Source organism: Aptenodytes patagonicus, chromosome 17 (assembly GCF_965638725.1).
Source record: "Aptenodytes patagonicus chromosome 17, bAptPat1.pri.cur, whole genome shotgun sequence".
Classification (NCBI taxonomy): Eukaryota; Metazoa; Chordata; class Aves; order Sphenisciformes; family Spheniscidae; genus Aptenodytes; species Aptenodytes patagonicus.
In genome coordinates this window covers 2473317-2489110 of record NC_134965.1, presented here as the reverse complement: position 1 = coordinate 2489110, position 15794 = coordinate 2473317, and the positions used below count along the sequence as shown (strand labels likewise).

Below are 15794 nucleotides of genomic sequence, written 5' to 3'. Positions count from 1 at the left end.
GGTCTTGAAGAATGTAAGCCAGTCTTGCCTTTTGTCATTCTAAACAAGCAAGTCTGTGCTGAAAAAAGTATCTGGTGTGGATGCAAGGCAAGACCCTGGACACCCGAACTGCATTGCTAGGGTAGGAAGAGTGCTGCTGAGCATGTTAGGATTATTAACATTAATCTAATCTTTCCGTTTGTCAAACAGATTTTTGAGTACATGGAGACAGCTTACCCAGTTCTTAAGACAGTGCTCCCAGATCAGCTTGTAGTTTGTACTGTAATACCATGTGGATTTGCTGGGATTTTCGCGTAAATACATTATGTATATGGCTTACAGATTGCTTAGGCTGTCTGCATCAATAATTAAAATGAGGGAGGGGACTATTCTGCAGAGTTTCCTCCTTTCTTCTCCTCATCCTTTTTACATGTCTATTTTTAATCTTTCCTCTCTTAGGATCAGGAAGATAAACCGGTAGCAAGGGAGAGTGTGTCAAAGACAGAGCTGAACATTTTTCCAGCAGAGATGGGAGCTTGTGGCACATCACTGCAGTGCCAGCTCTCAGCATCAGCCTGACCTTTGCCATTCTCTTTGCAGACGCTTTGATTCAGACTTGTCAAGAGCTGCCAACCTGTTCTCTTCATTGTTAAAACAAGCGCACCTTTTCTACTGAGACAGAACAAAAAGCATCACTTTTGAGTCTTGTGGCAAAGATGATGCTGTAGGTTTTAGTTGCCCAAAGTTGAGGGAAAAGGTTTGGTTTGATTTGGTCTTGCTGTAGTGGGTGTAACATTGCCTAGATTGGATGGGGCAAGCTTTTGGGCTTGGTTGTTGTGGGGTTTTTAATGGTACTTCATTAGATCAAGAGCTTCAATACAAGTTAATACTTAAATTTCAAGTATATCACAAGAATAACTGATTTCTGTTTTATACCTCCATCCTCGCCTATCTTGGAAAAGTATACGGTGTATTGGAGTTGACATTTCCAAATACACAGTGCCATCCGGATGCAGACGGACTCGATTAGTGTGATTTTCTGATGTGGCATTTTTAGTGTCCTGGATATGTTGAATTGAAGTGGGAAGTTATGTCTGGTTAATTGTAAGACTCTTTCCTGTCTCTGAAATCTCTGTACATCCAGTCACTAACATCTCTACCTTGAAGTTTAAAACGATAGCCAGTCCTTGCTGGACATGACACAATCTGTCATGGTCACAGTCAGCTTCTGGGGTGGGTACAAAGTACAGTCTTGCTGTACGGAGCCAAAGACTTGAATGCTGTTATAAAAAGTGCCCTTAAGCTGGGAGAGTGACTGACATTACCGCCTAAGAACTAGCAAGAGTTACTTGCCTGTGTTTACTTCCCAGCTTGATTTCAACTTTACAGCACGTCCAGAGAAACAGAGAAACTGCCGAGGAGGTGTTGATCTGATGAAATGGCTGGATGTCCTTGCTCAGCTTAGCGTATGGGCACAGCAGTCCCAGCTTTGGACTGAGCTAATTTCCCAGCCTGTGTGTGAGGTACAATATACAGCGCTTGCTGTCATTGTGCGTTGTGGGACTGCTGAAGCTTTTACTATGGAGATTTTCATACCCTAGCTGGGAGCATGAGCATTTGGGCAACTTCCAAATGCACACACCCCGTGCTGTTACAGAATAAGTAAGACCAGTTTCAATTTTGTCACTACAGATGAAAAATCACATGGTATGCTGTGCTTGGTGTAAAGATGGTTTGGTATTGCATGCACCAATACCTCGTACCTTCCATGTGTTGGGAACCTGGGTGGAAGGTCTTACAGAGGTAGAGCAAACTAAAACTTGTCCAACATTATTATTATTTTTTTCATATCTGGCTGAAGAACAAGGATGCAGTTCAGTGTCAATAGCCTATGGAATCTTTGACTGCTTTTTGAGATGGCTCATTAGGATGATTTCTTGGCTGGAAACTTTTGAATTGGCCTGAGACCTCTAAGTCATGGGCTGTGAAAGAGCCATTAAATAATAACAACTACCTTATCTCATTACTGACCTGGACCACGCTTTGCCCAGCAGCCTGGAGAGGAACTGCTGGCACACGGCATTGCCGGCTGCAGTTAAGTGTAGCGCACAATGCATAATCTCAGGTACTGTTGTGTTGCACGGTCTACAGTACTCTCTTTCCAGTTTCAGTTTACTTGTTTTAAGGCTCTTCATAGTGTACTCTGCCTACATAAGTTTAGCTCTGGTTGTGGAATTGCCTGTGGAGATCTGATGCCATTGACAGCTTCATTTGTCCACGTTACAGTTTAGGACCTTAGGAGCCAAGTACCTGTGTTGGCATCGCTCTATCTGTGTTGCTCTTCCTTTTCATGCAAAGGGGCAGTTCTGTGTGTTTCTTACGTATGAAGATACATATGTATGAAGTTAGGTGCTCTATGGAAATCCCCAATACTCTAAGAAAGGTTTAAGCCTTGATTAACTTCTCCAAATATACCTGAACTTACAGTGGATGCTATAAAAGCAAGCCAGCAACTGCTATACGCTAACATAACTGCTTATTTGCAAGAATTTTGCAGTCTGAGTATAAGAAATGCCATGAGTTCTTCCCAGAGGTGCTGGTACTACAGCTCCTCAATGCACAAAGCTGTTCATTTTTCTGTTGTTTTTTTTTTTGGGGGGAGGGGGTTGTGTTTTTTGTGAACACCCCATTGTAATATTTCTTAGCTCTTCTCAGCTGCTTAAAGTTGAGAAGTTTCTAGGCAGGTATTCATAAGCACTGAGAAAGTGTAATGCCTTATTTGCTACTTTAAACTCACTAAGGTCCAGGGTAATTTTAGCAGCAATACAGTTACCCTGGATAAGGCAAGGACTGCGTCGCTCTCCATGTACAGTTGCTAGCATCGTGCGGTCCTGCTCATGGAATATAAAGTCCATGTGCTGATGTAATACAGATGTTAATCAGAATTTACAGTAGTTGAACTGTGCTTGGAATTTAGCCGAAGGGACTGAAATGGAGCATTAATCAAACGCCACAATTACTGAGCCACACTCTCTGCATTAAAGTAAACTAATGTAGAAGATGCATTACACTCCTAACATCTCATTGTAAAGTAAGCCCTGCCATCAGACCATGGTAACAGTAGTCATTAGCCTTTAGCTTTGGCTGTCTGAGTAAGGGAGAGGGTTATACAGATGTTAGTCTGCTCTCAGAAAGAGGATTTGGGGGAAAAAAAAAAAGAGGAAAAAAATGGCTCTTCTTAATAAACTAGTGTAATTACAGATCTGTTTAAGTGGAGGCATATGATATGTATGCTTGTGACAATTTTCCAGAGGGATGGCTTGGCTACCGCTAAATAACCGGGCTCATTTTCCCATAATGCAAATGTTATTCACAAACTATTACCATAATTGATGCACCGAGCCACTGTAGAGTAAATAATGTGTTGTGTGTGGGAAGCAAAAGAAGTCAATGAATATTAAAGAACAAAATCTCATTTTTAAAGGGAAACTTCACAAGAATTAGAATTACTTTGAAAATCAAATGGCAATGCAAGTTCAAATCGACTGGTTGTTTTTCAGTTATGTATACATGCACATGCATAAACACGCATTTACGGGCTGTGGTCTCCAGTCTGGTTCAGTTGGGGTCTTTTTTCTGCCTGGTGAGTACAAAGCATCCTCAGATGTCATCAAAGCAGCGTGGTGTATGGGAACCGTTGGGTAATATCCAGTGTCCTGGGAACTTCACAGAGAAGTGGGTTATGAACACACTAGACCTCTTGGCAGTTGAAAGAAATAAGGACCTTTCAGGGTGTTTTCTGTTGAGTGAAGGGGAGCTGGGACTGGTAACCCCATGTTTGGGGAGATACTGGTTGTTTCTTTGTCTCTGCCTTCCTGAACTGTGCTGGGATACTCATTCTGTGTAACACAAGAAGAATTTTGAATCATGCAAAAACCATGGCAGGGATCACATTAGGTTTATAGGTTGTTATGCTTGCGATGGCAGAGTGTGAGTGGACTGCCTGGAGGCTGCCGTGGTTGAGATCTGTGACCTCCTGGTGTGCTACACTGCTGGGCACGGCTGCACGGACCTCACAGCGTATGGGAGGACAAGGCCTTACAGTTACTCCTTCATTAGTCCTTGATCACTGTCCCTGTGCACAGCCTTATGCCTTGGTAAGTGTTAAGTAGGTTACAGTACTTATTGCTGAGGTGTAAATTACCCTGTATCCACTGCTGAATGCATGAGCTATTGGCACTGCAGGCTTATCTATGCTGGTATGGATTTTGAGAGTTAAACATTTTGCTGAATAGGACTTGATTTAACTGTGGGCATTAGTGCCCTGCCATCTAATCCCTTTTTATGTTCAAAGGGAACTTGTGCTAGTGCTTAAATGTATATACGTACACTGCATGGAAAGGCGGTATTTTTTTCATGCATTGCTTTACTTTTGCTCCCTCATCCCTGTTCTGTGTGTAAATGAGGGAGATATATACAGACAACTAGACAATGTATTGCAGAGATGTATTCCAGTAAGATGAAATGATGGAGTGTCACAGAAATCACTGCATTCTGCATTTGAGAATTGTGTCGTTTCAAACACTTTTGAGTACTGCTGTGTTCTCAGAGTGAACTTTTCTCCAGGTAATAAAACCCTGGTCAAATACCGCTGTAGCTCTAGAAACCAGAAAGCTGGGGAACAAAATGCAGAAGCATTGTGTAGGATTACAAAAGCATCATTTGATCTTTTAATTTCATAAGCGATTTTGTCCAGATGGCAATTATTGTTATTTTTTTTAATTACAGATTATAACACTGCACCTTCTTTTTCAGAGAGGTTAAAAAGACATTTTAAGCAACCTTTGCCTCCCATTGCTGAAGTTACTCGCACGTGACTTCCCGGCAGAGTTATATGATACATATATCATATAACATCAATAGCTTTCTTTATTGTAACCTGATATAACTCAATGTGGCAGAAGTAACATATTGTGAGCCATCGTGAGCCTAGCTCTTGTGTGCCAGGCTTATGGGCTGTCCTTCTTCTGTCTCAGCCTGTCTCTTGCAGATTGTAAACCACTAGCAAATGTCTGTTTCTTGTCCTCTGTGGACTGTATCGAGGTGTCTTCGAACCTTTCAGGCTTCAGTGGTTGTGCCTCCTAGCCATAATTTCACCTAGAAAGCTGAGCACATGCCCGAGCTGGGTTATCGCTCACCATAACTCATTACAAATTGGCACTTTGCTGGGGGAGATATAGTACTTCAAACTGCTTTTCTCAAGTTAGTCTGTACTCTTTCGCTTTGAATCAGGCAGCCTTACTTATTAGGTTTTATCCTACTCCCAGGGAAAAACAGCTGTAAGACCTGGTAGGTCTTACAACAGGCAAGAAAAATGTCACTTGCGCCTCTCAGTCATTGCAAAAAAAAATCTTTCCATAAAGCAGGCTGCTGGAGGGCCGTAGGGGTGGTGTTGGTCTCCTGGACCGCTTTGTCCTGCATCTCATCTGTCTGAAATGGTGCCAGACCTGAGAACTTCAATACACCGGACACGGGCTGCAGCTCATTCTGTACCTGCTGTAAGTGGATATTAAAGCATAAGAGCTCTCGGATACTGCCAGCCCGCATGGGGTTCAAACCAGTGACCTAGAGAGTTTCTTTTTAAAACGTGCACAGAAGTACGAATTGACAGCAGCATGTTTATGATGAGCTTTTCGGCAGCACTCAAGATGAAAGAGCAGATGGTGTTGATGGGAGAGCAGGGTTATAAGGTACAAGATGGGATTGTTATCATGTTAATAACAAGACAGCAAATCCCACAGTGCTTTCTATTAGCCTGAAACATGATAGTTCCTTGTCGGCCTTCATGCGAGTCAGAAATGTCCAGTAACGCTGGCCCCAGGAGGCTGTGGACACCTCGTTAGTTCATCGTGTTGGTTCTGAGGTGTAGCCATAGATTTGTATGGGTTTGGTCATTCTGACCCTTTTCCTCACTTTCCATGTCCTGGGCAGCCTTTTAGGGTGTAAAGGAGTTTGAAGGCAGAGCTGGTGTAATTCTGGGTTACTTCTAAACCAGAAATACTGTTATGGAATATGGGTACTTTGAAGCGAATCTGGTATTTGCAAGTTTAAAGCTCGGGAAGTGCTGGGCATGTTGGAAGGCAGTCAGACGGAGCTTCAGCACTTGCACTTCATTTAAAATAATCCCTATTCATAGAATCATAGAATCATAGAATCATTGAGGTTGGAAAAGACCTCTAAGATCATCGAGTCCAACCATCGACCCAACACCACCATGCCCACTAAACCATGTCCCTAAGCGCCTCATCTACGCGTCTTTTAAATACCTCCAGGGATGGGGACTCAACCCCTTCCCTGGGCAGCCTGGTCCAATGTTTCACCACTCTTTCAGTAAAGAAATTTTTCCTCACATCCAATCTAAACCTCCCCTGGCGCAACCTGAGGCCATTTCCTCTCGTCCTATCGCTTGTTACTTGGGAGAAGAGACCGACCCCCACCTCGCTACAACCTCCTTTCAGGGAGTTGTAGAGAGCGATGAGGTCTCCCCTCAGCCTCCTTTTCTCCAGGCTAAACAACCCCAGTTCCCTCAGCTGCTCCTCATCAGACTTGTTCTCCAGACCCCTCACCAGCCTCGTTGCCCTTCTCTGGACACGCTCCAGCACCTCAACGTCCTTCTTGTAGTGAGGGGCCCAAAACTGAACACAGTATTCGAGGTGCGGCCTCACCAGGGCCGAGTACAGGGGCACGATCCCTCCCCTACTCCTGCTGGCCACACCATTTCTGATACAGGCCAGGATGCCATTGGCCTTCTTGGCCGCCTGGGCACACTGCCGGCTCATGGTCAGCCGGCTGTCGACCAGCACCCCTAGGTCCTTTTCCGACAGGCAGCTTTCCAGCCACTCTTCCCCAAGCCTGTAGCGCTGCATGGGGTTGTTGTGGCCGAAGTGCAGGACCCGGCACTTGGCCTTGTTGAACCTCATACAGTTGGCCTCGGCCCATCGATCCAGCCTGTCCAGGTCCCTCTGCAGAGCCTTCCTACCCTCGAGCAGATCAACACTCCCGCCCAACTTGGTGTCGTCTGCAAACTGGCTGAGGGTGCACTCGATCCCCTCATCCAGATCATCGATAAAGAACTATTACTCTGCAGTTCTCTGAACTTGGGGAAAAACTTTCTCTTCTAGTCGGCTTGCAGATCCCACAGGCTTTGCTCTCAGCTTCAGAAATCTTCCAGGGATCACTGCTTTGGCTGGTACATTAGGAGCCATTCTGAACTGTGAAAAACATTTCAAAATCCTTTTTATTTATACTCATTCCAATTTGCCTTTTTCTTTTCACAGGCTAATTATAAAAATTGCTGTAAACATTTTCTGGAGTTGGGATCTTCCTATTTATCTAAACTTTGTTTATGCATGTTGTTTATGTCCTTTTTTTTTCAACATCCCCACACTTCACTCTGTTGGTTGGGAAGTGTGAAAGCTATTATGGTAATAGGGAGTGAGATGATTTTCTGCTCTCATAGTGCCAAGGAGATAGGGATGGATGTAATTAATCTTGGATGTAGTCCCTGCCGCAAATACATCATCTTGCTTTAGCCTCCCTGCACACATAGATACACGCGCAGAAGTTCATTTAGCTTGGGATAAGGGTCAGTGCTCTTTAGCTTACTCCGGGATCAGCATAGCTTGGCTCCACCGTGTGCCCTCGCAAGTGGGTTCTTCGGGGCGTTTATACTGCGGCACGTACAAGGTGAAATAGTGCCTGGTTTGCTCCTTCCCTCCCTCTCATGTGGCACCAAGAAAATGTTGGTCTGACTTGACAACATATATGGAGGCAAAGAGAAGAAGAGGAGGTATACCCTGCTTTTAGGCGACTTAAAAATCAAATTGGTACTACTCACTGTTTGGTTTGCTTGCATTAGTGTATGATTAGCTTTGTCATGGGGGATAATTGAAATGAACATGGATCGGTATCTAAACATACATTAGGGTGTATTAAAAGGCTTAGAAGCAATGGTCTGTTAAAAAGGAGGTTATTTCAATTCCTTTGTACACTGTCTCACATTTGAAATAGTATGTTAGAGAATGACAAAACCTGCTGAATAAATTAAAGTGTTTATTCTGGGAGAACTGCAAATATTCTATCGAAATATAGTTCCCTTTAGGGGAGTATAGAAAGTCAAGTCTGGATTTTGGCTGTACAAACTTAGAATCTGAATAGTACCTTATTTCATGTTATCGATGGGTGTTTGAAAGAGGCGGTGTGGGATAAGAGAGTTTTGGAGGTTAATGCCACAGCATGTTTAGGGATGAATTCCTATCCAAGGTATTGTTTGTCTGGTAGCATGTCCCTAAAAAGTGAAGATGAATTGGCAAAACGGAAGCAAAGCTGTTACGTGATGCACCGTATAGACAATAACTCTATGAAATATGAAACTCAAATACATTTCAGACAAAGCGCTGACACTGTAGGTTTTGAAATAAATGGTGTATTTTGCTCAACTGAAAAGATGAACGCGGTGTTGAAAATTGAACTGTTGTGTACTTCGTGTACATATGCAAGCCTAAACAGCTATTAGTATTACAAGAAATAACCAGGTTCTGCTGGGTTTGTGGATGCTGATCTTGGGGGTTTCAACAGTGCGACAAAAAATGAGCAATCCTGTGGCGTGATCGGCTCTTCCCTGCCTGGCTGGGGGATGTGATGGCTGGAAATTCTGCATCTCCGTTCCCCGTGCTACACTTGTCCTTTGATTACAAAAGGACAGCTCTCGAGGGATGTCGTTGTGCATTTTCCTGAGATAAAATAACAGCTCTGTGTTTTGTGACCCTGGAACTTTAGGTCCTGCCAGATGCTAATGAACCAGTGGAAAACATCCAGGGCCTGGTAATTGCTTTGAGCCACAGCTGTTTGTGTTTGGTACACAGTGTCAAAGCTCGCTTCTTCAGTGGCTGCGCCCTGTGATATTGCCCCAAGGTCCCCTCGGGGACTCCTGGGTCAATGCAGCGAGCAAACTTCCTATAATTGGGTACAAGAGAGCGTGGTGTCCCTGTGGACACGGCAGCTTGAGGATGAGTCATGCTCTCGACACCACCTACGTGGTTCACATTTGGTGTCTGCAGTAAGTCCCAGGCAGTGTGTCCTGCTGCAAGGACCGGAGTAACAGCAGAGCCCTTGGCAGAGGGGCAGCTAGGAAGGAAGCGAGGCTCTTGCACTGACCTGATCTCATTCAAACATACAGCCAGATCTGTCCTATTTATTCATTTGCTACTTCAAAAAACAGCTTTTTAAGTGCAGAAAATAGAAGGTGCTAATAAAAAATCAATGTTTTAATTTTCTTTGTATGTGTGTTCCCTGTAGGAGACCTTCTGTCATCTTTACAAGACACGATTTCTGATGTTTCCATAGACCTGAAAAAGGCTGGGGCATTTTACCACCCCTTTCGCACAGGTTAATTCTCCCACAGAAGTGCAGAATTAAAGGGAGAGTGGGAATACTTTTCCATGGCATCAATGGAAAGCCATTTCTGACAGCGACGGGTGTGGACAGCAGTGATTTGAACCAGCTCGGCTGAGGTTGCATTCGGGGGGGGGGGTTAGAAGGAACTTGCTTGCCCCGATGCCCTGGCTGAGCAGGGGAGGGCAGGGATCTAACTGCAGAGCGGGGCTGAGCAGCCTCATCTCCAGCTGCTGCAGCTGGGGACGACTAGGGCGTCTTCCTATGTGCAAAGCCACACAGGAAGGTTAGAACCATACCTTCAATTAAATGAGGTGACTGTTATTGGTCATTATTGGTATTTGGATCCCTTGTATAAGTCTTAGTTTATGAAAAGTTCTAAAAACCTCTGTTGGCAAGCGAATGAGTAGCCAGGCTCTCAAAGTTACAGCTTTCATACGATGCACCGACACCATCACCAGTATTGATAAGACTTTTTAGGTGAGTAATTGACAAACTAGGTTTCAGGATTTGTCTCATCCACTGTGTCTCTCTGTGTGTGCGTATAGTAGGAGGTGGTAAGTCAGTGGTACGTGTATTTGTTCCATCTCACTCTGCCTATGAAAAATATACCTAGACCTAGACAAGGTGCAGAGAATGACGAAAAGGATCTGCAGAGACATGTATAGCTTCCCTACAAGGAGAAAAGTAATAGTCTGGGAGTCTCCAGTCCCCAAAAGGTGTGATATAAGGGAGACAAGAAAAATCTGTAAAATCATAACTGATCTGAAGATGATGAGAAGCAAATTACTCTCTTTTTTGCAGGATAGGATACTGCGAGACTCCCACTTAAATAACCAGACAGCTGGTTAAAAACAACAAAATGAGACGACTTTCTCCTACTGCATATAGTGAAATTCTGAACCTTGTTCAGCATCTTATGGAAACATAAAGAGGTCCAACTACCTGAGTGACAAATTCAGGTCCACCTGTGTTATTAGACGTGTTACTGAGGGCACATCTTTGGACTTGAGATTTCTTACATTGTCTCCTTGTGCATCTTAAAGTGTTTGGACATAGGCCAGATAGCTCTGCTCCAGTACAGCACTTTCTGTATACAGCGGAAATACAGTAGGCTGATTATATTCATCCTGTACTTTGCAACTTGATATTCGCTGCTCTGTGGCGTGCTTGGAGCTGGGAGATTTGCAGCGAGCTGCAACCAAATCAATGTGTCTCATTAAACCAGAGACAGGGAATTGGGCAGTGTTTCTGAACGGACAAAAGAACAAATAGTCTGATAGGAGTATTCCCAGGATTTTTTATGCATTAGTTTCATATTGATAGTGGTAGTTGGTTTTTTAAAAAAAAGGTCTTTACAGATATTATTTTAAAACATTAGCCTGACAGCATCAAAGCTTAACAAGTGGGTATGTAGAAGGAGGGCTGAGAAAGGGGGGGAGCAGAAGAGAGCCTGACTCCTGATTACTTGCTCTGGTTACATGGTAGCGTTACTGCAGCTGCAGAATCGGAAAGGAGATATTTGCTTTATGCTTAAGAGGCTTTATTGTTTCTAAACTATATATAGTTCTGTAATCTTTCTTTAGATGGGGGAGGGCACTGTGGGACAGCCTCCAAAGCATTGCCACCCCGCTTGGTGGGAGAGCGAGGGGTTAACGCGGTGGTGTAGGGTTCTCAGAATGGGCAAGCTCATTGTCAGAATAATGTTTAGCCAGGTGTTAATCTGTGTCTGGAGGGAAGTGCTGGAATTCATTATTCATCCCACTGGGGGAGGTCATGGTCCTGGGAGGCTGCCAGCGCTGGAGCCAGCCTCCTGGCTTTACTGACATGTGCCATTTGTGATGAATGCAGCTGAAGTCCATTTGAGGAATTCTCTTGTCAGGCAGCCAAGCTGACAGCGAAACGCGGAGCTAAGGCATTCGGCGAGCTCTGTTGCAGCAAGCGAGATTGCGCTCAGTGTTGGGAGGGCAGGAGGGGACAAACTGCAACTGCGGAAAGAAAGCATCGTTTTTTCTGTCTGTCCTTTTTTTTCTTTCTCCCACCCTTTGCTTCCCCCAAACACTGTGCTCCCCTTGGAAAATTGCCGGCTCTGACAGAAAGAGTGCCGGCACACTGCTTTTCATCAGCAGGATAGGTTTGGGTTGCTTTTTTGTTTTTTAACGAGGGCAAGAGGTGAGACAATGATCAAGTCAAGTTGGTTCTACGTCAAGTTCAAGTATGCGGAGAAGGTAAGTGGGTACGTTTTCTCCTGCAGCCTTTCCCAAGGGATTGCCGCGTGGTTGCCTGCAGCCCCCTTCTCTTGACAGGCAGCTCTGGCCACCAGCGGAGCAAACGCCTCTGAGAAGTTTCGCTGGTGAATTTGTTTTTCCGTGGCTTGATAGATAACACTGTGCCGAAAGCCAGTGCAGTGCAGGGTATGGGCTTGAAATGTGACAGCTGCAACTTCAGCATGGTGCAAGTGGAAGAGAAAAGAAAAGCTCAGATCTAATTCCTATGGTGCTGTGTTGGTAAAAAAAAAAACAGTGGTAGAGATGTATTTGTTTTTCTTGTGTTGAGCTTGAAAGGCAGGAATATTTCTTGTTCTGTAGAGCCGGTTATGAGATGTGACTTCTGCAGGGAAGTCAGTTCTTTTCTTCTCCTTTAGTAACAAAGTAAATATTTAATTGTCTAGAATTATTACTGGAAAAAAGAAGTTTTATTGATCAAAACGTAGTGAGATGTATTCTAAGGCTGTTTGCTGGAGGTTTTACTGTGGAACTTGCTGCATTTCCTATTGCGCAGAACACAGTGCTTTCTGTTGGATTTTCCTTTTACACTGGTGTTCCACTTTATCTTGCCTGTCCCTTGGTACCCAGATGGGGGAAACAGAGGGACAGGGATGGCTAGAGGATGGACCAAGATTTCAGCGGGGACCTGCTTGACAGCGATGCGTTTTCACTGAATATCTCCCTGGAGGGTTTCCTGCTGCAGGTTAAAGACTGATCTTGTTGCCAGTAACTCTGAGCCTCAGTCAGAGCATTTGGATGTAGCATTGCTGTTTTGTTTAATCTAGCAAAATGGGGAAGAGAGCAAGACAACTGTTTTTGTGAAAATCCTAAGAATTCTCGCTATCTGTTCCCCAGCCATCCTCGAGCAGCTAGCAACTTGTTATTCTTAAAGCAGGGGGAAAACCCATGCATGTGCCATTAGCCTGAAATTTTCTATTCTGGCAAATAGTCCCACACTGATTTATTTCTTGTCTTTGTGCGTCAAGTTATACTGCACACAGTGAAAGCATATATATTTCATTTAACAAGAAGCTTGTATATTTCTTTTAACAAGATTGTCCTATCATTTATCCCAGGCTGCAAATAGCATATTTAACAAAGTCACAGATTTAACCATTCCATTTTCATTTGTTTTGGGCGGTCTTACAAAGGCAATTTGACTGCAAAATCTACTTTATTAGGCAGTTATATTTTATCTCCTTGATGTTTCTCTGCAATAATTCTATGTTATTTAAAGTCATATCAGACCTATAAACATCTACATCAAAACAAATTGACTCTGCGTATTTAGCATATGAAACTCTTCCTGGAAAGAAAAATGCAATGAAATCAGTAGTTATCTGCCAGTGGGTGAGGTCAGCTATTTAAAATACCAGGGAATTTTTTTTTTCATCTTTACGTTTTGTGATTCAATTTCTTCTTCTTTTTCTTCTTCTTCTTTTTTTTTTTTTTTGTTTTTAATACTCCTTGCAGTTCAACCAGAAAGCCCTCGAGTCCCCGAACAGAGCAGATAATGTTCCTGCTTTTCTGTCACCGGGTGATTGTGTGTGTGTTACATAACCTGTCATACCAGTTTTGTCAGAGACAGATATTTTTGAGATCTACAACCTGGGAAATTTGAACGTGGATGAAATCCAGGAAACCCATTTAATCTGTATTCTTCCTAGAGTTACTTGTGCCTTACAAGATTTTCTTCTGATTCACCAGGGAAGTTGCCAAGTCTGTTCATCTGTTGGAGGAAAAAAACCCCACCAAACCCAAAACCATAATGCACACATGCAGGAAGTAAAAAACTGAAGTGCATGCCTGGTCTTTTACTGAGTTTCGTGTGTGATAAGAGACCATTAGTCCTTTGCGTGGAAGTCAGGGTTTCCTAATGGAAGGCACTGGAGAAATTTAGGTCTTGGCTACGAGGCAGGGATATACCTCCTTGCGAAACACAGGATCTTGTGTCAAGGTTCTTGTTGCGGTTGATGCTTGGCTTATTCTGTATTAGCTTCAAGTCTTGTCTGCATGTAAAAATTGTGCGAGCATGACTTAGGTGTGAACTGACGCTGAATTTATTAAACCGGTGCAGTTCTTTGGCTGGACACTGTGGGTACACGCTCCAAGAAACAAGTGCTTCTGCGTTAGTTGTAACCATGTCGGTTTAAAAAATTAGGTCAATTTCTTTTGCAACTCCTCCAATTTTTGTTAGAGATTGGTTTTATGTTAGCTGAGCTAAGTACCTTGAAATTCTCAAACCAGCTTTTTACAGCAGTTTGTCTAAATGGATTTAAAATCTCACTTGGAGATGCGGTTTCTCATTTCCAGTTGCCATAAGTGTGGGCTGCTGCAGGAACGAGTGTTCCCACTCCCAGCTACACGTTGTCAGCGGTAGTGCCTGTGCAGCCACGTGGTGATATGCGTCCGGGAGCTGATCCAACTGGAACTGAACGGGTTTTATTCCTTTTCTTGGGCTGGCTTCGTTCTCAGTCAGATCAGTGTGTGTCCCAGTTTACCCCAAATGTACAGCCATAAAGGATGTACCTGAAAATAACCTGGTTGAGGGTGAGCAGAAAGGACAGTGATGTCTCTTCTGGCAGCAGCCTGTGAAAACTAAATTAATTTGTTTGCTCTCCTCATTTGGAAGTGTTACATAATCTCTGTTGAAGGGAGGTCACGTTAGGTTAGGGAAAGGTTGGGTCTCTGCTCTCATGTCAGTGCAATATCTTTGTTAAATCAGAACTAGAACTGCTTTTCCTGTGTGCCACAATACTGACATTGCACCGCTCCCTCTTAATTCTGTTGTAAAGAAGTTCATTGACATTTTTATTAGCTGGATGGCTTCGCTGAAGTTGACATCCTTGCCTCTGGCCATCACAAATATATATATTTTTTTGCCTTTGATTTGCTTTGGAAGATTTTGCTGTCTGAAGACCCCTCTGTGATAAAGCATATATATTTATATACACGTCAGAGCTAACTCTGCAGGCAGCTTATATATTGTAAAATACTCCTTCACATGTAGATTCTCAACCTGTTTTATTCCCTTGGCATCACTATGCCTTACTGCTATAAACTGTTCTCTTGATTGTGTTTGAACGTTGCTCATCCCATCGGGGTTATCTGCAGCCTCTGCAGGTAGACCCGAACCGAGCTTTGGTGATGTAACTTGCTTGAGCTTCAAGGAAATTCAACCCTCACAGTTCTTCTGAGAGCTTCCAAACTCATTACATCCACCTGGCACCTTGAAATATCTTAGCCAGTCAACTTGTGTTGGCTGCCTGCTTGTGCGGTGGCTGTCTTATACTGGCAGGAGAAAAAATCAGTGGCCATGCCTTTGTGGCAGCAACAGAAAGCCTGAGAAATGGTCTTAAACTGTCTTTGGATGTTCACCTTTTATCCTAAAGACATGCTGGAACTGGAAACAGAAGAGATAGATGTTGGATAATGTACTTTGGCATGTTAGTTTGCTCAAGTCATCCAAACAGTTATTTTATGTTGTGTTAGACAAACACTGTAAAACCATTTCATAGCAGCATATTTTAATTGTGATTAAAATAATCAGATAATAAAACTAACTAAAGTAGAAATCAGCACAATTTCATCTTGAGTCTATTATCAAGTTAATTGCAAACATTCCATTATATAAACTTCAAGGGAGCCTACTGGAAAAAACCCAAAGTTTTCATGTTTACCCTTTCAAAGATTTAATTTTAAGGTCATTTGGACACAAGCCATTTTTACATAATACCCATATTCAGTCTGGGTGCATTTACACTGTAATTAAAATTCAACGGCTTCATATGAATAATAGTGCTGACACTAGGAAATCAGTTTGATCTGAGGGGGGAAAAAAAAAGGCAAGCTCTTGGAAATCTATGAAATTCTATAAAGTGTGGGAGATGTGTGGAGAGAGGCAGCATGAGTGGGCAGTCTGACTTCACGTGTTGCTACTTGTATCTGAAGGAGCTTATGGATGATGTTGGAGGACTTGAAAGGTTTTGCTTTGTCCTTGAAAAGCCCTGTCCCTTGTTTGAGGTTCATTGATAGATATTGCTGAACTGAAGTGAAGCTTAATTTTCCTGTTCCCAGCAGTGCCCAAGGGAGAGA

At 43.3% G+C, this 15794-nt stretch overlaps 1 protein-coding gene across 6 annotated transcripts in view; it reads left to right on the top strand.

Annotated features, from left to right (window-relative positions):
• The window catches only part of AUTS2 (activator of transcription and developmental regulator AUTS2), an 803292-nt gene that overhangs the window by 253291 nt on the left and 534207 nt on the right, over positions 1–15794 (top strand). The window contains exon 1 of one of the 6 annotated variants that reach the window (XM_076354395.1): positions 11547–11660. The exons of the other annotated variants lie outside the window; for them this stretch is intronic. Within the exon in view, the coding sequence (XP_076210510.1) occupies positions 11613–11660 (48 nt within the window). The 5' untranslated portion in view covers positions 11547–11612. Of the gene's footprint in view, positions 1–11546; positions 11661–15794 lie in introns of those variants that run through there. 6 annotated transcript variants of the gene reach the window in all.